General features: G+C 42.7%; 1 protein-coding gene across 10 annotated transcripts in view; it reads left to right on the top strand.

The window, feature by feature from the left end:
* LOC112237858 (F-BAR domain only protein 2) overlaps nt 1–21,935 on the top strand; it is a 90,483-nt gene that overhangs the window by 15,399 nt on the left and 53,149 nt on the right. For 8 of the 10 annotated variants that reach the window (XM_042302510.1, XM_042302509.1, XM_042302508.1 and 5 more), the window contains exons 2-7: nt 11,415–11,506; nt 17,308–17,382; nt 17,529–17,670; nt 18,469–18,621; nt 19,012–19,116; nt 21,732–21,830. In XM_042302510.1, coding sequence (XP_042158444.1) covers nt 11,415–11,506; nt 17,308–17,382; nt 17,529–17,670; nt 18,469–18,621; nt 19,012–19,116; nt 21,732–21,830 — 666 coding nt within the window. The remainder of the gene's footprint in view (nt 1–11,414; nt 11,507–17,307; nt 17,383–17,528; nt 17,671–18,468; nt 18,622–19,011; nt 19,117–21,731; nt 21,831–21,935) is intronic. The other 2 variants (XM_042302506.1, XM_042302512.1) reach the window with 2 other exon arrangements.

Here is a 21,935-nt window from a genome sequence, read left to right as displayed (position 1 = left end):
TCACAAAATATCATGGCAGACATCGGATAGGGTAGCTCCTCTCTCTCCATGCTACTGTATTCGACACATGACAAATAAAATGTGATTTAATCTCTAACTCTGTAGAAAGGAATAGCATGTTTTTGTTTTGGGTTGTAGCCATGAGGTTGAGTTGTGAGGTCAACTGACATGGGGCCTAGCCGTGTGAGAGGAGAGCTGGAGGAATCTCTTCACTCTCCCCTGGCATCTGTGGTTGGGAGGTTTAGGTCAACATTGAGTTGGGTAACTTGGGTTACATGGGAAAGGCTACTTTCGGAGTTGAGTCAATTGATATTTTACCTCATAAGGTCAATAACTAGCCAGAGTTTCTACTGGTCAGGTCACGTTGTTAGGGAAGCTCCTGGCCCAAGACAATTGTATCTGGGAGCACCTTGGAAAATCAGCTATTCCTCTAATGACAGAATGGTTGATTTATGGGGATGTTGTGGAGACAGTGGTAAAATATATATATATACGCCTAGAATGGAAAGAGCTACATGATCATGTTGTTGTGAATAGAGTACAACGAGGAGGAGGCCTCGCCCATAGACCAGCCTTCTGTTTCAGACAGGGGGGTTTAGCTCAGTTTGTTCACAATGCCTGGAGGAGAAGGGGAGATGTTTGTGTAGTGTGGCTAGACGTTAGTTGTACTTGCCATGATTATTGTATATGCGTAATAATGTTAATATGCCTCGCAGACATTCTGTAATCACACGACCATCGGCAGGCAGACATTCTGTAATCACACGACCATCGGCAGGCAGACATTCTGTAATCACACGACCATCGGCAGGCAGATATTCCGACGGTGTTATAAAGGCGTCTTGGTTTACACAAAAAAAAGAGCCGAAGTTGTTAAACAATTTGTATGTTGATGTAGTGCCCATCACTTACTAATGTTTAAACCTCTGTTGAAAAGTTGTGTTTTTACTGCTGTCCCAGACAAGTTTTTGTTTTTGTCTACTCAACGCTTGTTTCTGACCGGGTTAAAGACTCAATCTGAGGGCTTCTAATCTCATTTTTGAGCAGTCCCAGATGTTTTCAAACAGGTTTGATTTTATTGACACAATCTGCAATGCTCTTGTGTGAGATGTGCAATGACAAGTTTTCAGAACGTGATCATCAATAGCCAATGAGAGCTGGCCAGAGAAGAAGCCAGTGAGATGCTGACGTTGTATCACATCACCCAGAATGTGTAGACTCTGGAGCAGGAGCTATGACTACTACTAGTATGTGTATTGTACATGCCTTTAACCAAAGTGTCAAATCGTTACAGCTCTGAAGTTCACAAGCAATGTTATTCAATTCAAAATGTTGGCTAGATCTTTCAACTCTGTATGGCAAGCGTGCATGTCTAACTGAACCTTTATGAGGCTGCTTTGAGCCACAGCTCGTAGCTACGTTAAATCGTATCACATCATTGTTTGGTATAGAGAATCCTCACGACCAAGTGAAGAATCGTATTATGTGTGACACGTCTGTGCCAGATGGTTAGCTTGCGCAACACTATGTTGGCAACACAAAACAACTACAGGAAAGACAGTTGTTCAATGTGAGAGGCTCAGTGATGTTAGGATTTTGAAAGTCCTGTAGTGTACACTGGGCTTTTCTGCCACCACAGAAACTGACCCTGGGCTTGTTCTAACATGAGCACCTGCGAATCTAAGGCCATGCTTGTGCTGCTGTTGTGGGAGTGGTAGCGAAGCAGCCTTTAATTTGCATCAAATTAACATATATTAATATGAGCAATTCCATGTTAACAGAATTACGCTTTGACTCAGCTTTTTCACTTTAAAATGCATACCAAACAAAAGCCATTGATTTCATATAGGGCTGTCCCCTACGTAAAAAATAATTGGTCAACCGAAAGTCGTCTGTTCTTTCTTCGACTAACTGCCTAACAACCAAACAATCGATCAGTTGACTAATTGCAGTCAGCCCTAATTTCAAAGTTGAATTCTATGCTCAAGGACTACCTTTAACAATTTCCACAGAAATGTACTATAACTCATTTAGTGGAAGAACTGTGCAGATGCAAACTTTGGAAACGTAATTACGGCAAAATCTCTCACGTTTTTATGTGACCACCTTTTCTAAAAACTCTTATCAGCTCTGAATTAAGATTCAAAGATGTCTTTAAAAGAAGGGGGTATCTGCTATGACATGGCACCTTGTGTTTTGAAAAAAATCTGTTTTGGTTATTAAACCAGGCCTGCAGGAAGTGAAGTGGATTTAAACCCGGTAACAGAATTACATCATGGGTCTGTGATCTGTACAACACAGAAATTCAAAATTATGGATATGAAAGTCATTTCTCTTCATGTTTTAATAAGTTTGGACATCACATTGCAGCACAGTAGAGTTGCAGTACAATACAGCACAATATACTGTACTATATTTGTCTATACTGGACTGTACTCTAATGTGCTCTGCATACTCTACTGTGCTATCCAAACTTGGGAAACACGTGTTTATGATGGGTTCAGATTTGGTCCGGTCCATCTGTAGACATTAACATCAAGGGTGGACTGACCAAATTTCAATGACTTTTCAGCGTCCATGGATGTTAATAAATGGAAAGAGGAGGCTCCTGGGTAGGTGTCAGTAAGAACTGGGAGAGGCTGTCCAGACTGTTTTAAGACAGGAAGAGGGGAAGAACATGTTATGAGCTGAACACTATGCCAGTGGAAGGGAAGACAGTAGCAAGTCACCCAACTGGTTTGTGACTTCCCATAGTAGCCAATTCAGTTGAAGTAATTCCGTAACTGATTTGGTAACATAATTCCGAGTTTTAATTACGTAATTCATAAACAGTAATATCACTAATAACTAATTGGTAGGTCTACCATTACTTGTTACTTCTGTGAACTTTCAATATCCTCACTTCTCACGAGGGAGAGAAATTAGAAAATATCTTTAAGATATGTGGGGTTTAGGTAAAGGTAAACAATTTCTCAAACTAATATGTGTTGATATTAGTTGACATGGGTCTTTACGTCAACATTATTTTGTTGTGATGTATTTCAGATACCGTAAGACTTTAATGTAGATGTTTTCTAATTTCCTAAAAATAAAGACTAATGACTTTCATTTTAAACCCAATTTGATGTGCTCCTATGAACCTCACATGTTGGTGCTCATGGGTCCTTTTTAAAGTGTATTTTTTTTCCATTTCTCCCCAATTTCATTATATCCAATTCTCTTGGCGGACTCGGGAGGCGAAGGTTGAGAGCCATGCATCCTCCAAAACATGACCTGCCAAGCTTCACTGCTTCTTGACACACTGCTTGCTTAGCCAGCCGCACCAGTGTGTCGGAGGAAACACCGTCCAACTGACAACCAAGTCAGCTTGCAGGCGCCCGGCACGCCACAAGGAGTCACTACGATGAGACAAGGAAATCCCGGCCGGCCAAACCCCCCCCCATTTGTTCGACCTAAAGCAAACGGAACAATTAACACACTGTTAGTGTTGCTCAGACAGATAATTGCTAAGACCAGAGAGAAAAGCCACAGGCCACCTCTTGTTAACTAAAGCACGTTTTGTGACTGGAATTAGTGTAATCATCAGAGTGCAGTTCTGTACTGTCTCTCTCACAAGGCATTGCCAAACCACTGTACCACCAGGTTTGGTACCTACATACGCATGCACACACGTGCACACACACAGTAGGTAGAGAAAAGGTATACTGTAGCGTTATTGCAGTAGGAGGGGAAAGTGGAATAGACCAGTTCTAATCCCATCCATTTACATAAGCAGCAATTCATCCATAAAGTAATAACTTCCACAGGATGTGGAAAGTTGTAGTCTTATTGCTGACTACATGTGGTTATATTGGCATAGACTGGATGCCTCTTATTGGCATAGAACCCTGGCATAGAATGGATGCCTCTTATTGGCATAGAACCCTGGCATAGAATGGCCTCTTTTCACAGGACATGGAGCAGCGGGGGTTTGTTCCTCCCAGCCTTCAGTTAGATTTAGGATTCTGTCATAGACCTTAGTGTTGTGGACATAGGAGTGGTAGGACATTTTGATACACTACCGTTCAAAAGTTTGGGTTCACTTAGAAATGTCCTTGTTTTCCATGAAAACATACATGAAATGAGTTACAAAATAACTAGTAAATATAGTCAAGACGTTGACAAGGTTATTAATAATGATTTTTAATTGAAATATTAATTGTGTCCTTCAAACTTTCCTTTTGTCAAAGAATCCTCCATTTGCAGCAATTACAGCCTTGCAGACCTTTTGGCATTCTAGTTGTCAATTTGTTGAGGTAATCTGAAGAGATTTCACCCCATGCTTCCTGAAGCACAAGTTGGACTGACTTGATGGGTACTTCTTACCTACCATACGATCAAGCTGCTCCCACAAAAGGGTTGAGATCCGGTGACTGTGCTGGCCACTCCATTATAGACCAAATACCAGCTGACTGCATCTTCCCTAAATAGCTCTTGCATAGTTTGGAGCTGTGCTTTGGTTCATTGTCCTGTTGTAGGAAGAAATTGGCTCCAATTAAGCGCCGTCCACAGGGTATGGCATTGCAAAATGGAGTGATAGCCTTCCTTCTTCAAGATCCCTTTTACCTTGTACAAACCTCCCACTTTACCACCACCAAAGCACCCCCAGGCCATCACATTGCCTCCACAATGCTTGACAGATGGCATCAGGCACTCCTCCAGCATCTTTTAATTTTTTCTGCGTCTCACGAATGTTCTTTGTGATCCTAATACCTCCAACTTAGATTTGTCTGTCCATAACACTTTTTTCCAATCTTCCTCTGTCCAGTGTCTTTGTTCTTTTGGTCATCTTAATCTTTTCTTTCTTTGCCCAAATAGAGCGAATAAGCAAGTAGAGCGAAGAAGGCCAGCATCCCAGAGTCGCCTCATCACTGTTAATGTTGAGACTGGTGTTTTGCGGGTACTATTTAATGAAGCTGCCAGTTGAGGACTTGTGAGGCATCGGTTTCTCAAACTAGACACTGTAATGTACTTGTCCTCTTGCTCAGTTGTGCACCGGGGCCTCCCACTCCTCTTTCAATTCTGGTTAGGGCCAGTTTGTGCTGTTCTGGGAAGGGAATAGTACACAGCATTGTACCAGATCTTCAAATTCTTGGCAATTTCTGGCATGGAATCGGTGTGTAGGGTTATTGTCCTGTTGAAAAACAAATGATAGTCCCACCCACTAATCGCAAACCAGATTGGATGGCATATCGCTGCAGAATGCTGTGGTAACCATGCTAGTTAAGTGTGCCTTGAATTCGAAATAAATCACAGACCATGTCACCAGCAAGCACCCCAAGACCATCGCAACTCCTCCATGCTTCACGGTGGGAACCACACATGTGGAGATCATCCGTTCACCTTCTCTGCGTCTGAATCATTTATTTGGACTGCAATTTCTGAGGCTGGTAACTTTTTAATGAACTTATCCTCTGCAGCAGAGGTAACTCTGGGTCATCCTTTCCTGTAGTGGTCCTCATGAGAGCCAGTTTCATCATAGCACTTGAGGGTTTTTGCGACTGCACTTGAAGAAACTTTGAAAGTTCTTGTCATTTTCCAATTGACTGACCTTCATGTCTTAAAGTAATGATCGACAATATGGACTTGTTTTTTTTACCAAATAGGGCTATCATCTGTATACCATCCCTACCTTGTCACAACACAACTGATTGGCTCAAACGCACTAAGGAAAGAAATTCCACAAATTAACGTTTAACAAGGTACACCTGTTAATTGAAATGCATTCCAGGTGACTACCTCATGAAGTTAGTTGAGAATGCCAAGAGTGTGCAATGCTGTCATCAAGGCAAATGGTTTCTACTTTGAAGAATCTAAAATATATTTCGCTTTATTTAACACTACCATATGTGTAATTTCAGTTATGTTTTCACTATTATTCTACAATGTATAAAATATTAAAAATAAAGAAAAACCCTTGAATGAGTAGGTGTGTGCAAACTCTTGGCTGGTACTGTGTGTTTCCACATTGCGGTTGGAATAATATTGTGAAAATTATGATAATGCCCTTTTTAGTGTAAGAGTGGTTTTAAAAGACCACCTGAAATTTCAGTTTATTTTGTTGGGATGGAGTTTTGGCCTGCATGGTGACATCAACATATATTGGTTAATAGTCCAATAAGAGAGTTCCAAACCTCTCTGTCAATAACAGTTTTCTCCTCCCCACTAAGACCACTCCCAGACAGTCCCAGCTAAATTCTTTGCTAAGAATCTATTTTTGTTTGTTTTTGACCATTTTAATTGAAAACAATCACAGTAAGGTACTTAATTGTTACCGAAATGATTTGATATTGAGATGAAAAACTGCTGCATTTGACCTTTTAAGCAATGTCCAAACATGATTTAATAACTAACCACTTCCTTAGACGCTCTACAGAGAAGGTTCCAACATATTTCTTCATGTTTCCAAGAAAAGACTTGATGTAGTTTCTTGGCATCAACAAAAATGTAAATGTATTATTCTCACAAAAGGCCCAGATTTGTCACATAGTTCCATGATGATGATGATTGACAAAGCAAGAATGATTTCCAGTAAGGATAAACCAATACCAAAGCAATTGATGGAAAAAAAGAACATTTGACAAAGGTAAATCAAAAGGTATACTCTACAAATGAGAGGTATTAAACGGTTGAAAACTGAATCTTGGGTGTCTTCTAAGCAGGTTCCATTTACCTGTTCCAATCAAGAGTTCAACAGACACCATCTTGACTTTAAAGGAATAATCCACTCAAACTATCTTTAGGTATTTTTTTTCATTAGTCTACTGTTGATACAGTCCCAAAATTGGTTTGCATGACAACAATCAAGTTTTCAAGATGCAGCACTTTCAAGAAGCAAAGTGTACTGTTCCACATTTTTTACTGACTAACAGAGAAGCATAGCAGCGCTCTAGCTATCCAGTCTTTTACGGCACATAGAAGTAGCATGATGTTGTATTGTGGTATAAAAATAGCATGATGTTGTATTGTGGTATAAAAATAGCATGATGTTGTATTGTGGTATAAAAATAGCATGATGTTGTATTGTGGTATAAAAATAGCATGGTGTTGTATTGTGGTATAAAAATAGCATGGTGTTGTATTGTGGTATAAAAATAGCATGATGTTGTATTGTGGTATAAAAATAGCATGATGTTGTATTGTGGTATAAAAATAGCATGATGTTGTATTGTGGTATAAAAATAGCATGGTGTTGTATTGTGGTATAAAAATAGCATGGTGTTGTATTGTGGTATAAAAATAGCATGGTGTTGTATTGTGGTATAAAAATAGCATGGTGTTGTATTGTGGTATAAAAATAGCATGATGTTGTATTGTGGTATAAAAATAGCATGATGTTGTATTGTGGTATAAAAATAGCATGATGTTGTATTGTGGTATAAAAATAGCATGATGTTGTATTGTGGTATAAAAATAGCATGATGTTGTATTGTGGTATAAAAATAGCATGGTGTTGTATTGTGGTATAAACATAGCATGTTGTATTGTCAGTAGTGAGCAATTAACCCCCCCATTTTGACTCCAAGTGATCTTGACTCAGAAAAGGTTGGTGACCACTGCTCTAGAGATATTAAATCCAGAACTATGTGGGACACTGGGTTGAAGGAACTTGTAGTTTTCATTAAGCAAATATTCAACAGTTCAGCGCAGATATGTGGTTATCAACTGTAATGACCATCAATTGCACGTGTTTTTTTCTGGCTCCGACCACTAAGGTACAGAATAAGGCTCAGACAGAGACTGATACACTTTTATGCCCTCAATGTTAGGTAAGGTACAGCATAAGGCTCAGACAGAGACGGATACACTTTTATGCCCTCAATGTTAGGTAAGGTACAGCATAAGGCTCAGACAGAGACGGATACACTTTTATGCCCTCAATGTTAGGTAAGGTACACTCAGACCGCTCATCAAAAACACAATTTTGACTGTTCATGACCTTTATGTTACCGCTCTCTCTCCGGCTCCCTCTCTCTCTCTCCGGCTCCCTCTCTCTCAGTTCTTGGGAAGCTTTGAGCTCTTTCAATTGGACATTGTGAGCATCTCTCGTCTCACTCCACAGAGGCATGGATTGATATGCACGCCCAACCCCTCCACATGTTATCTCTCACTGGGATGGAGGGCACTGCATTCTTAAACAGGCCACTCACTGCCAGGCCAAGAGTAATGACTGACTGGTCTTGAATTTCACAATGTGTGGTTAGAATATTAATCATTTGGTCAATGAATCTCCAAAGGGTGCATTTCAAGTCAAGAGCCATGTGGCACTTCTAGTACCACTCACTTCTTTATACTGTTCCTTTTTCAACTCTGAGTAGTGATATAACACAGCATGGTTGGTTTTCAGACACCACGAAAGCTGTTGCCTTGTATAGAATGTGTCTATCTGTTCTTCACAAGTTGCTATGGGGCATTGTACTGGTGGGGAGGAAAAAGCCACAACGCCCAGACCTGTTTCCTGCCTTTTTTATTTTGCTTTTGTATTGAATTTGTTTTATATTTCTGCATTCCAAAAGCACAGAATATTAGCCCTTCCTGTTTGGAGTTGTATTTTGTCTCAGACTCTGTCTCTATTCCTCTGTCTGTGTCTCTCACTCTGTCTCTCACTCTCTGCAGCTTCCCTGGTATCTAGTTATTGCAGTCAGTGACTGAGGTCTGTGACAGCCATGGTCTGTACAGTAGTTAGCAGACGGGACAGAATTTGCAGCTGTTAGCCTAGGATAGCCTATGTGATGCATGCTGTGTGAGTCATGTGCTAAAGCTTATGTCACACTATTGATTATAGCCACAGAGCTGAGGCATGGGCTGTGTCTGAAATAGAACCCTATTCCCTCTAGTGCAATACTTTTTAGCAGAGCACTGTGAGGTCCTGGTCAAAAGTAGTGCACTATATAGGGAATAGATTGCCATTTGGTATTTTTAATTTCGACACAGTCTGGACTGTTTTCTAAATAACCACACTCTGTAATAGGAAGTCTATTCTATACCATTACTGTTCTGTCTGGCTGCAGGAAATGACTTTTCTGCTTTTCCTCTTTATTTTTTTCTTTGCTCTGCAAATATCTATTGTCATTTGCACCAGGCTGTAGGTTCGTTTGGCGTGACCCTCCCCTGACCCCTGACCTCTTGGATGAACCCATGTGTTAAATGAGCACAGTGGGGTGTGATGATGTTGTATGGTACCGATACAAATTGCTGACTGTGGAAGCGACCAGGAAGTGTCTGTGTGGCAGTCACGGGTTGGTTCAGTTGACATGGTGAACCACAGCGTCCTGCCAGGGTTTTGTCCCTCTATTCATCCCCTAGCTATTGTGTATCAAAGCTACTTTTGTAGCAGTCAGTCATTTGTACTGAAGTTATCATAGTACAGTAATACATTGATTGTTTAATAATACAGTAATAACTATGGATTGTGTTTCATAGTACAGTAACTATGGATTGTGTTTCATAGTACAGTAACTATGGATTGTGTAATTTATTCATGTAAGAGGAACATTTGGTATTTGTTGGCTTGTGATCTCTGTTTCCAGGACCACATGCTAAAGAGGAAGTCAAAGGTTGAGTAGTTGTGGAATTAGTTTCCTGAGTTTCCCTTGAGTAGGCCTGATAAACCATGTTGGAACCAGGTCAGTTACTATGCGCTTGCTCATTTCTTCCCCCTGTTGGACATACCTAGGCTCTGCTACAGGGCAGCCCTTTGCTGCTGAAGGAAGTAGCCTCTAGGTATCACCATGCTTCAGTTGGGCTGGAACTTGGCTAGGCCAACCAAACGAGTGTGCTCGTATACACCCTTAAAATACCTCTGCTTGAAAAACGAGAATAGTACTGTTTGTCCATTTTGAGATGCTGTAGCCAGTATACATTTCCTCAAAATAATCAGAATTAATCAAATTTAACAAGAAATCTGTCATTAATTTTGGCATTTTTACAGATGAGATCTTAGGCGTGCAATTTTACATCTAAAATTTGGTGCAGTATTTCTCAATGAAAAAACTGTGCATGAAAACAAATCGGGCTTGTGTGCCCGGACAGCTGAAGTCCAAAACGAACAAAAACGTCACAAAATGTCATCATAATATATGCAAAAATTATTCTGAACTGTTTCTGGTGGGAAGCATGCGGACGCCTAAACTGATCTTAGGTCAGTTTTGTGTTTGACCTCATGTGTAGGAGTCAGATCAGGGCACTGTAAGGTAACGCATAGCTTACGATTCAAACAGAGAGCCTGAGGTCAGGAAAACGAGTCTGAGTACCAGTCTGTTTAGCTATCATTTCACTCCTGGCCATTCCTGTCATATTAAACAACTTTGGCATGACAAGGAGTGGAATGTGTGCTAAAGAGACTGGTACAGAAAAGCTGCTGTTTGTATTGTGGTTTGGTAAAGTTTGTATTTTGGCTCTGTGAAGTTTGTTGTGTATGTTGTCTCAGTGAAGTTAATATTTCTAAGGAAGGAGGCGAAGAGTAACAATCTAGTCTCAGTTCCAGTTTCTGTAGAACTAGGACAAGGAGGGATGTGGAACTCAACTCGAGATAAGCTCAACAGTTGAAGAGAAGCAACCTCTGGGAAGGGGCCAGAGGACTGAGGCAGGCTTGACAATACCAGTAATAGGAACAGACTGAGTTCCTGCCTAGCAACAGAGAACGAATGTTTATCTTGGACATGCAAGGAGGTGACTTCCTAGTCAGAAGGTATAAATATGTGCTTGTATGTTGTGCTTGCAGCTGAGGCACCCAGTGGGTTGAATAAACTTGGTTTGAGGTTTTTACTTAGGTTCTGAACAAACAAACACTAGCCAAACTTCAGACAGTTTTACACATGGCATATGAATTATTGAGTGGTGGGTGGTGTATGCATTTTGTTATACCCACTGTTGCAACTGGACACCAATCCAGAGTAGTGATGATTACTGCTACACAAACACACAGAATAGTGGTCTATAGTCAGTACTGTCACAATCTACACAGTCTCTGACTGTTGAAGACCCATCTTCAACCTGCTCCATTAACGTTATTCAGGACATTCTGAGTTGTATAGGGATTGTAGAACTGTTCCAGGGAGCATAGAACCATATAGAGACCGTTGAAACCGTTTTAGGTAGCATAAAACCACATAGGGACCACATAGAGAGCATAGAACCGTACATGGATTGTTAGAACCATTGTAGGGACCATAGAAACGTATAGGGAGCATTGTAGAACCTAAACACTATGGCCAGGATGACTATGGTGGACCAGTCGAGGCTGTTGGCGATGCAGACCTTGAGGAGGCTCATAGTGGAGAAGGCCAGGGCAGTAAAGCATGAAGGAAACGCTTTCATCCTCAACCGTTTTTTCAGTTGACTAGGCTAATCATCTCTTCTTTTTTTCCCCTCAGGGTGAAAAAAACAATGGATTTGATGTTCTCTACCACAACATGAAGCATGGTCAAATCTCCTCCAAGGAACTTACTGAGTTCATCAGAGAAAGGTAAGTTGTTGGTAGCCTGGTTCTGGATCTATTTGTGCTGTGTCATGTGCTAACTATTATGTTTGTAACCAAGCTATGCCATTTGGTGTTTCCTTAGTTAAACCTCCACTCACCCTTGTTTTGAGGGTTCCGTTTAACCCAATGCTGTTCTTATCATAGAGGTGAATTCGAGACTTACTTTAAAAGTTACTCAACACCAATTTTTCTGGTTAACCTAAAAGTTGACCTTCCATTAAAGGTCATGCACAGTCAAATTGGGTCAGGTGTGGAGGATGCCAGCTGATGGTACAATTGATAAAGTGACACATGCTGGCTCATTGGTAAAGCCCAATGTGAAAATGCCTTGCTTCCCCTTCTGTCAAAATAATGAGTTCAGGGGGAGCATCCTATTGGCCGAACGAGCCACATCACCCGTCCATAAATGTGTATACATTAGGGCTGGGCAGTATCCAGATTTTCATATTGTCATAACGTCCTTCTCCCATCCCGGGATTTACAGTATTACCGGCTTAGTACACAAGGGGGGGCCAAACAAATCCTGACTAGTCTCCCGGTCCCTGCCGCATAAAAACATCCCCGCAGCATGGTGCTGCCACCACCACACTTCACAGTAGGGATGGTATTGGCCAGGTGAAGACCAGTGCCTGGTTTCCTCCAGTCGTGACCCTTGACATTCAGGGCAAAGAGTTCAATCTTGGTTTCATCAGACCAGAGAATCTTGTTTCTCATGGTCTGAGAGTACTTTTAGGTGCCTTTTGGCAAACTCCAAGCGGGCTGTCATGTGCCTTTTACTGTGGAGTGGCTTCCGTCTGGCCACTCTACCATAAAGGTCTGATTGGTAGAGTGCTGCAGAGATTGTTGTCCTTCTGGAAGATTCTCCCATCTACACAGAGGAACTCTGGACCTCTGTCCATGTGACCGTCGGGTTGTTGGTCACCTCCCTGATCAAGGCCCTTCTCCCCCGATTGCTCAGTGTGGCTGAGCGGCCAGCGCTAGGAAGAGTCTTGGTGGTTCCAGACTTCCATTTAGGAATGATGGAGGTCACTTTGTCCTTGGGGACTTCAATGATGCATAAATGTTTTGGTAACCTTTGACACAATCCTGTCTTTGGAGCTCTATGGAGAATTCCTTTGACCTCATGGCTTGGTTTTTGCCGTGACATGCATTGTCAACTGTGGGACCTTATATAGACAGGTGTGTTGCTTTCCAAATCATGTCCAATCAATTGAATTTACCACAGGTGGACTCCAATGAAGTTGTAGAAACATCTCAAGGATGCTCAATGGAAACAGGATGCACCTGAGCTCAATGTCTAGTCTCATAGCAAAGGGTGTGAATACTTATGTTAGTAAGGTATTTCTGTTTATTTTTAATACATTTGCAAACATTTCTACACTTTTTTTGCTTTGTCTTTATGGGGTTTTGAATGTAGATTGAGGCATTTTTTAAATGTTATTTCACAATTTTAGAGTAAGGTTGTAATGTAGCTAATGTGGAAAATGTGAAGGTCTGAATACTTACCAAATTCACTCCACAGTATAAAGGGAATCCTTATTTGCCTACCAATCAATGGTCTCCCACGGCATAGGGGTTGGCTCACTGCCGATAAGTGTTGCCAATTTAGTCACTTTGTCGCTATATTAAGAAGGTTTTCAGACCGCTCCAGTGACTTTTATTGTTTAGTGACAAATTCAACTTTTCAGGCTGCCTTTGGAGTTTTGCCACCTAAAGTTTCTGTGGTTTTAATAGCATTTAGCAACTTTTCCCACTCAATTCTGCTGCAAACAAGAGTGGGAGTGGGAGAAGTCACAGCAACAGCGCACACACAGGCAGAGAAGCACAAGGGGAGGGGTGTGAGGCGGAAGAGGGGGCGAAAATGCTATATATCTCTGTGTTATGTGTTTGAGGATACAGTATCTGTTCTGTAACTGATTGATTGATCTGTTTTGCTCTTCTCAGCTGTATAACTTAGAAAGCTAGTTACAGTAGCACTCACAGCTAGAATTGAAGATAGCTAAGCTAACTAGCACTCCCAGCACACCCAGATTTGAAGACAGGAAGGCTACATCCAGACATAGTATGTGCTTATCAAATCACCAGTTGGCAACCCATCCCTTATGGGATTAATTAACACATAACAAACATTAGAATAATTCACTATGATAATTGAGTGTTAAAATTCTGAATCAGGATGTTAAATTTGATACATTTGTCGATCTCTTTTTTTAATGATTTTTTTTAACCTTTATTTAACTAGGCAAGTCAGTTAAGAACAAATTCGTATTTACAATGACTGCCTACCAAGAGACAAAAGGCCTCCTGCGGAGATGGGGGCTCTCCAGCCGTAGACCGGGAATCAGGTTCATGCTGAACAGCCTACAAGTAAACACAGGAGTATGTGACGGGGCAATTATGAGCGTGTCAATCAGAGGTCATTATAATATTGTTTTTCACTCTGGTTGCACATTTAACATGCTGATAGAAATGAGGTAAAACTGATGAGTTTCCTTGCATTAAAGTCCCCGGCCACTAGGAGCGCCACCTCTGGATGAACGTTTTCCTGTTTGCTTATGGCGGAATACAGCTCATTGAGTGCGGTCTTAGTGCCAGCATCGGTCTGCGGTGGTACAAAAAATATAGATGTAAACTCTCTTGGTAAATAGTGCGGTCTACAGCTTATTATGAGATACACTACATCGGGCGAGGTAAAACCTTGAGACTTCCTTAGATTTCGTGCACCAGCTGTTTACAAATATGCCGAAAAATCTTAAAACCAGCCAGCTGTATGTTTATCATGTTGTTGTTCAGCCACGACTCATAGAAACATAAGATACAGTTTTTAAATGTCCCGTTGGTAGGATATACGTGCTCGTAGTTCATCTATTTTATTATTGAGTGATTGTACGTTGGCTAATAGGACCGATGGTAAAAGTAGATTACCCACTCGGCGACGGATCCTTACAAGGCACCTGGACCCTCGTCCACGATATTGCTGTCTTTTCCTCCTGCAAATGATGGGGATGAGGGCCTTGTCAGGTGTCTGGAGTAAATCCTTCCCGTCCGACTCGTTGAAGAATTCCTCCAGTACGGGGTGAGTTATCACTGCCCTGATATCAAGAAACAATTTTTGGTCATAGGACACAGTGGGAGAAACATTATATACAAAATAAGTTACAAATAACACAAAAAAACATGCACAATTGATTATGGGATCGTAAAACGGCAGCCATCTCCTTCGGCGCAATTATTATACCAGGAGCCAACAGTTTGATTAATCCAACCTAAGGAAATCCAGTCCTCTTTCAGCTCTCCTTAACAGAGAGAATGAACTGTGGAACGAGCATGTGGCGTAGCCTACTCTCCCAGGCTTAGGCCTGATTAGGCCACCTGCACACCTGAACACTCCATAGACTGTAAAACTCCTTGGCAGTGGACTGCATACCTGTAGCCTCTCAGCCATAATAAGGAGCTTAATCATACCTCCTTTAAAATTCCTCTCACGCCTTGATGTCTTTCATTGTGTTTGAGGTCTATTTTTATAACCTCGTCTGCTCAAGGTCTCCTGTTGGAATTCAGGATGGGCTGGCCCACACAAAAATGTGCTCATCACTCAAACAGACACTGCATTTACCACACTATGTTTTGCCACAGACTGTAAATATTAGGCTACCACACAAACAGGAAAGTTTCCACAGCTTACAGTTTGCTTTGACACTGAGGGTAAGGAAGCTCCTGTTAGTGGAGGCGTAGACTTGTCCTATAGCGTCTTTTTTTCCAGTCTGTGGTATAGATTGGTTATTACTGCATTGTCGGAACTAGAAGCACAAGCATTTCGCTACACTCGCATTAACATCTGCTAACCATGTGTATGTGACAAATAAAATTTGATTTGATTAGATGGGTCACAGGTAGCTTACTAGCTTACATCTCAGGGTTAGGCCTATATCGTTGCTGTAACTGACACTCGAATGGCACACCTACCTACCCATCAGTGGCGCAGCGGTCTAAGGCACTGCATCTCAGTGCTAGAGGTGTCACTACAGACCTGGTTCGATTCCAGGCTGTATCACAACAGGCCGTGATTGGGAGTCCCATAGGGCAGTGCACCGTTGGCCGGGGTAGGCCATCATTGTAATTAATAATTTGTTCTTAACTAATTTGCCAAGTTAAATAAATGTTCAATAAAATTTTAAAAATCTGAATCTGTGTTCCCATGGTTTTCTGTGTCCCTTTTGAGGAAGTCTCATACCTCAGAAACGTTGCATTGTGGCTCCCTCTGGTGGCCAGAAACGGACCATGCACCTACAGTACTGTACCATGTGTTTTATATAGGCCTACTGTAACACACAGCCAATATTCGTCCTGCAGGCAGTTGTTCACTAGCATCTATATAAGTCAGATAGAAATAGATTTGAGCGGCGTTTCGTCTGTAACGTTGAATCTGTGAGTGTTTTGAGTGTGAAGTGGAGTAGGCAGGTCTGTGTTAGTTAGGAGGGGAGAGCTGTCTTGGCCCAGAGTGTATTTACACACTTGGAGAGCTTTTACTCTCTGGAGTTATGTGTGTGTTCAGGGGGAGAAGCCTATGGGCCGAATGAACCACGTCACCTGTTCATAAATGTTCATATACCAATGGGAATCCTTATTTGCCTTTAGTTGTGGTTTTGGGAACTGGACGATGTAATTTTCCTGTGATGAGGGTGTTACAAATGATGATGGCAATAAGGATGACAAACCATGGTAACTTGCCATGGTAACCTGTCAAGAAGAACTTATACAAACCTTTGGTAAAGTTCTGCTGCATCTACACTGATATCAGTTAATAAAGTGAGATAGAAGCCATGTGTACATGTAAGTTACACTGATATCAGTTAATAAAGTGAGATAGAAGCCATGTGTACATGTAAGTTACACTATCAGTTAGTAAAGTGAGATAGAAGCCATGTGTACATGTAAGTTACACTATCAGTTAGTAAAGTGAGATAGAAGCCATGTGTACATGTAAGTTACACTATCAGTTAGTAAAGTGAGATAGAAGCCATGTGTACATGTAAGTTACACTATCAGTTAGTAAAGTGAGATAGAAGCCATGTGTACATGTAAGTTACACTATCAGTTAGTAAAGTGAGATCGTGCGTTCATTCTGTATTTGCGTGCGTGCGCTTGTGCCTCCCTGTGAATGCGTGAGTGTGTGTGCTTGCCCCTGGTTGTCCCTGCCTGACCGTCCTGTGGTGACCTGACTGCAGTGGGAGGTTAAGTAAATCACATATGCATTATTCAGGCCTCCACTAAAACAATGATTTAAGATTTTACTTCTGTCACTTCCATGCAGGAGAATGTGGGGATGACGAGTGATGGGATGACGAGGGATGACGAGGGATGGGAGGGAATGTCTTCTCTGTGCTTCGACATTACACTAAATGGGAGACCTTGATGAACAGAGCTCTCCACTTGGTTGGGCTTTGCTTTGACTAACACTCAAACGTTTATGTTCCAAGTGTTTGTGAGTGTTCAGTGGGTGTGGAGTTGTCTTGGGCCTTGACTTACATGTATAGTACTTGTTGTAAACACTCAATGGAACCCCTTCCAACCGGTAGATGATTTGAGGGTTTTAGTGCTGTGTTGATGGATTTATTATGGTTGACCTAATTCACTAGAGGAAAGTTGAATCACAAATGTCCCTCGTCAAAAGTATTGTGCTAAATAGAGAATAGGGTGTCATTTGGAACGCATAATGAATGAGGTTACTGATTCATTAGGTAAAAATGATTAAGGTAATGACGTTCTGTGCTTTGACCCTCTAGGGCTACCATAGAAGAGGTCTATGCCAGGTCAATGACCAAACTTGCCAAGTCAGCTGGTAACTTCTCTCAGCTCGGGTAAGACACACACACACACACACCCTCGTGCGTCAGGTGAAAAGAGAAGTTTGTCCTATATCAACCCTCCCTATTTAATGATAAGACCAGTCTTCGCAGAATGAATGATCTACTGATCTCCAGTTAATAAAGTCTGTGTGCTGCAGGACGTTTGCCCCGGTGTGGGATGTGATTAAGACGTCCACAGAGAAGCTGGCCAGCTGCCACCTGGAGCTGGTGAGGAAGCTACAGGAGCTTATCAAAGACGTGCAGAAGTACGTGGATGACCAGGCCAAGGCCCACAAAAAGGTGCGGGACGGAGAACCAAACACCACACCACACATTGTTTCCTTATAACAAGCCCAGACCCACAAACAGCCCGGCAGGCAGAATCACACAACACAACACGCCAATTTGTTCCTGTAGGCATTACATTTGACATTTGAGTCATTTAGCAGATCCTCTTATCCAGAGCGACTTACAAGAGCCATTAGGGTTAAGTACCTCGCTCAATGGCACATCGACAGATTTTTCACCGTCAGCTCGGGGATTCGAACCAGCGTCATTTCGGTTACTGGCCAAACACTCTTAACCACTAGGTTACCTGCTGCATCAACTAGTCTGTCCTTGCTGGTGTCTGTGCTCTGCCTGTGTAGGCTGCTGCTAGTGATAACCTATATTTACCCTCTGGAGCTCAATAAAGTAGACTTCTTTCAGTCACTGCTATGGGGAAGAGTTTCTGTAGAGTGATTCTACTGATTCTGGAGAGAATGTGTGTGTTCTCTATCCTGCCTGCAGTAACCAGCGGAGCCTCACCTCCTATGGCATGTATGTGTCAGCAGGTCTAACTAACCAATCACTGCCTGTGAATTAGCAGAGTTGGGTTTGAGCTTTCAGCATAACAAAAAAGGCTTCCACACAACACTGTCTCTCTCTCACTCACACACACACACAGAATGTCAAGTTGCCGTTTTAGCTAAGCTACTTTCTACCATTTATAATGATCTTTGCTTCCATTTAGTGGTTTCAATCATGGGCTTTTCATACAAGGACAGTAAAATGAATGTGTTTGTTTCAATGGTTGCTGTCTTCCTCTGTCCTACTCAGACCAAGGAGGAGGTGGCGTCCACACTGGAATCAGTCCAGACCATACAGACCACCGGAGTAGCCTTACAGAAGTCCAAGGAGAATTACAACGCCAAAACTGTGGAGCAGGAGAGGCTCCGCAAGGAGGGAGCAACACAGAGAGATGTGGACAAGGTACTGTACACTAGACTAAACTATACTAGGAGAGAGCAACACAGAGATGAAAACAAGGTACTGTACACTAGACTAAACTACACTAGGAGAGAGCAACACAGAGAGATGTGAGGTGGGAGATCACAGGTACAGCTGTAGATGACCTATCACTATCCCGTTCTCTGTATCTCCTTATCTTACCATATCACCTGTCTGTCATTACGTAGATGAGTAGTAGTACTTCATGCCAGAATAAATGTATATTTTTCCCTCAATCTGTTTCTGAATCACATGGGTGTCTGCTCGGGTGAGATCTGGTGCTCCATAGAGGACTATGTGACTGAGGCTGATGGTGACACGTGAAAACAGATGGCCATTTTCCTGTTGTCTGTCTGTCTCTGATCTCTGCAGGCTGGAGTGAAGGCCAAGAAAGCCACGGAAACCTACAAGGGCTTTGTGGAAAAATATGCCACAGCCAAGTCCGAGTTTGAACAGAAGATGGCTGAAACTGCACAGGTGTGGGTTTGTGTGTTGGTATTCCATCCACTTTCTAGTACCACAGGACAATGTGTTTCTGTGTTGGTATTCCATCCACTTTCTAGTACCACAGGACAATGTGTTTCTGTGTTGGTATTCCATCCACTTTCTAGTACCACAGGACAATGTGTTTCTGTGTTGGTATTCCATCCACTTTCTAGTACCACAGGACAATGTGTTTCTGTGTTGGTATTCCATCCACTTTCTAGTACCACAGGACAATGTGTTTCTGTGTTGGTATTCCATCCACTTTCTACTAGCACAGGACAATGTGTTTCTGTGTTGGTATTCCATCCACTTTCTAGTACCACAGGACTCTGTGTTGGTATTCCATCCACTTTCTAGTACCACAGGACAATGTGTTTCTGTGTTGGTATTCCATCCACTTTCTAGTACCACAGGACAATGTGTTTCTGTGTTGGTATTCCATCCACTTTCTAGTACCACAGGACAATGTGTTTCTGTGTTGGTATTCCATCCACTTTCTAGTACCACAGGACAATGTGTTTCTGTGTTGGTATTCCATCCACTTTCTAGTACCACAGGACAATGTGTTTCTGTGTTGGTATTCCATCCACTTTCTAGTACCACAGGACAATGTGTTTCTGTGTTGTTTCTGTGTTGGTTCCATCCACTTTCTAGTACCACAGGACAATGTGTTTCTGTGTTGGTATTCCATCCACTTTCTAGTACCACAGGACAATGTGTTTCTGTGTTGGTATTCCATCCACTTTCTAGTACCACAGGACAATGTGTTTCTGTGTTGGTATTCCATCCACTTTCTACTAGCACAGGACAATGTGTTTCTGTGTTGGTATTCCATCCACTTTCTAGTACCACAGGACAGTGTGTTTCTGTGTTGGTATTCCATCCACTTTCTAGTAGCACAGGACAATGTGTTTCTGTGTTGGTATTCCATCCACTTTCTAGTACCACAGGACAGTGTGTTTCTGTGTTGGTATTCCATCCACTTTCTAGTACCACAGGACAATGTGTTTCTGTGAGTTTCTTGTTTTTGTGTGTGGTGTACTGTACTCTAGCTTTGTGTGCATGTTTTAAGGCTCTTGTGTGTGCGTGTTTACCGTTCAGTATTCCATGCTGTGTGTGTTCTGTGCTCGGCATCGTCTCAGCTTGTGTTATTTCCTCACCAACGGAATCATTGTGGAAAACTCTGATTGGAACCATCTGAACGACTGATTAGATAAACTCTAAATGCAAATCAGACAACAGAATTTGACCGTTCGTATCCTGCACTTTAGCGAGCCACACGGACAAACTGGTTTGAGTTAGGACAGATTTTCTGTTTTCCCCCAGAGACAACAGCAGTCTATGGCTGCTCTCAAATTCAGCATATGTGAGTTCTAAACATGGCACACGGGTGCACGTGTCTTCTGTCAAATCACTTGTGTGTGTTTCCAGTTTGTGTATTGGCCTGGCGGTTGGCCTGGCGGTTGGCCTGGCGGTTGGCCTGGCCTGATGGTTGGCCTGACGGTTGGCCTGGCCTGATGGTTGGCCTGGCGGTTGGCCTGGCCTGATGGTTGGCCTGACGGTTGGGCTGGCGGTTGGCCTGGCGGTTGGGCTGGCGGTTGGGCTGGCGGTTGGCCTGACGGTTGGCCTGACGGTTGGCCTGATGGGCTGGCGGTTGGCTGGCGGTTGGGCTGGCGGTTGGGCTGGCCTGACGGTTGGCCTGACGGTTGGGCTGGCCTGATGGTTGGCCTGGCGGTTGGCCTGGCAGTTGCGGTTGGCCTGACTGTAAGCTGATGTGGATGTTGGGGTTTACGCAAGTGTGCTCGCCTGTGAATGTACTCTGTGTGTCTCGTGTTTGTGTGTACACTAGCTGTGGTAGTGTTTGTTGGAGCAATCATGGATGTTTGTGTGTAAGAGATTGCCTATATCCGTGTGTGTGTGTGTTTATGCAGTCAGGCACACTCCTCTTCCTCTCTATCCACGCTGTGATTTTCCAGCTTGTGATTATTTATAGTCCTTCTCCTTGGTTTACCCCAAACTCTCCCCAGCCAAGGCCAGCCTTGGATGGGAGTAAACACCATCGTTTAGAGCCCAGACACAGACCGCTCCAGAGCCCAGAGATGAGCCCTGCTCTGTGTATCTCATGGCTGGCCCACCCTGGATAATTAGCACCTTGTGCTGCAGTGGGATCTGTGTGCTGGTGTGCCTTTGTTTCTAGACCACCCAAATAGAGACGACACACAGGAAGGAAGTGGTTAGGGCACAAAGGAGAAGTCTTTCTCTTTTAGGGAAATGTATACATGTGTTTTTATCAATCCAAGACTGATCTTTCCGCCCAGTGTTTCTCCTGCATCGGACACGGTGCACATGTTCTGTTGTACACACTGGACTCTCTGAAATCCTTCCCCATGATCGAGCCCAGAGGTTTCCTGGCCTGACCAGGAACTCTTTGTCCTGGTTCAATAGATGACAGCTTATGTCCAGAGTTGTTCCTGATCAGGTCAGGGAAAACTCCAGGTCCTAAGTCTACTACTGGCATATTTGTTTTGCTCTGGTTTATGTCTCCTCAGGGGAAATGGATTATGTGCTGCCAATGTACTCCTGTACGTTTTCTCTCTGTGTTCCAGAAGTTTCAGGACATCGAGGAGAGCCACATCATCCACATGAAGGATATAATTCAGTCATACACACAGTCTGTTGACGAGACACACGTTCAGATCGGAGAGGTGAGTCGGCACACACTGCACGGATGCAGACGCTCACACACACACACACTGCACGGATGCACACGCAGATGCTCACGCAGATGCTCACACACACACACACACACA

This window comes from Oncorhynchus tshawytscha, linkage group LG20, assembly GCF_018296145.1.
Source record: "Oncorhynchus tshawytscha isolate Ot180627B linkage group LG20, Otsh_v2.0, whole genome shotgun sequence".
In the NCBI taxonomy this organism is placed as follows: Eukaryota; Metazoa; Chordata; class Actinopteri; order Salmoniformes; family Salmonidae; genus Oncorhynchus; species Oncorhynchus tshawytscha.
Note: the sequence above shows the minus strand (reverse complement) of the source record. Positions and strands in the feature narration are given on the sequence as shown.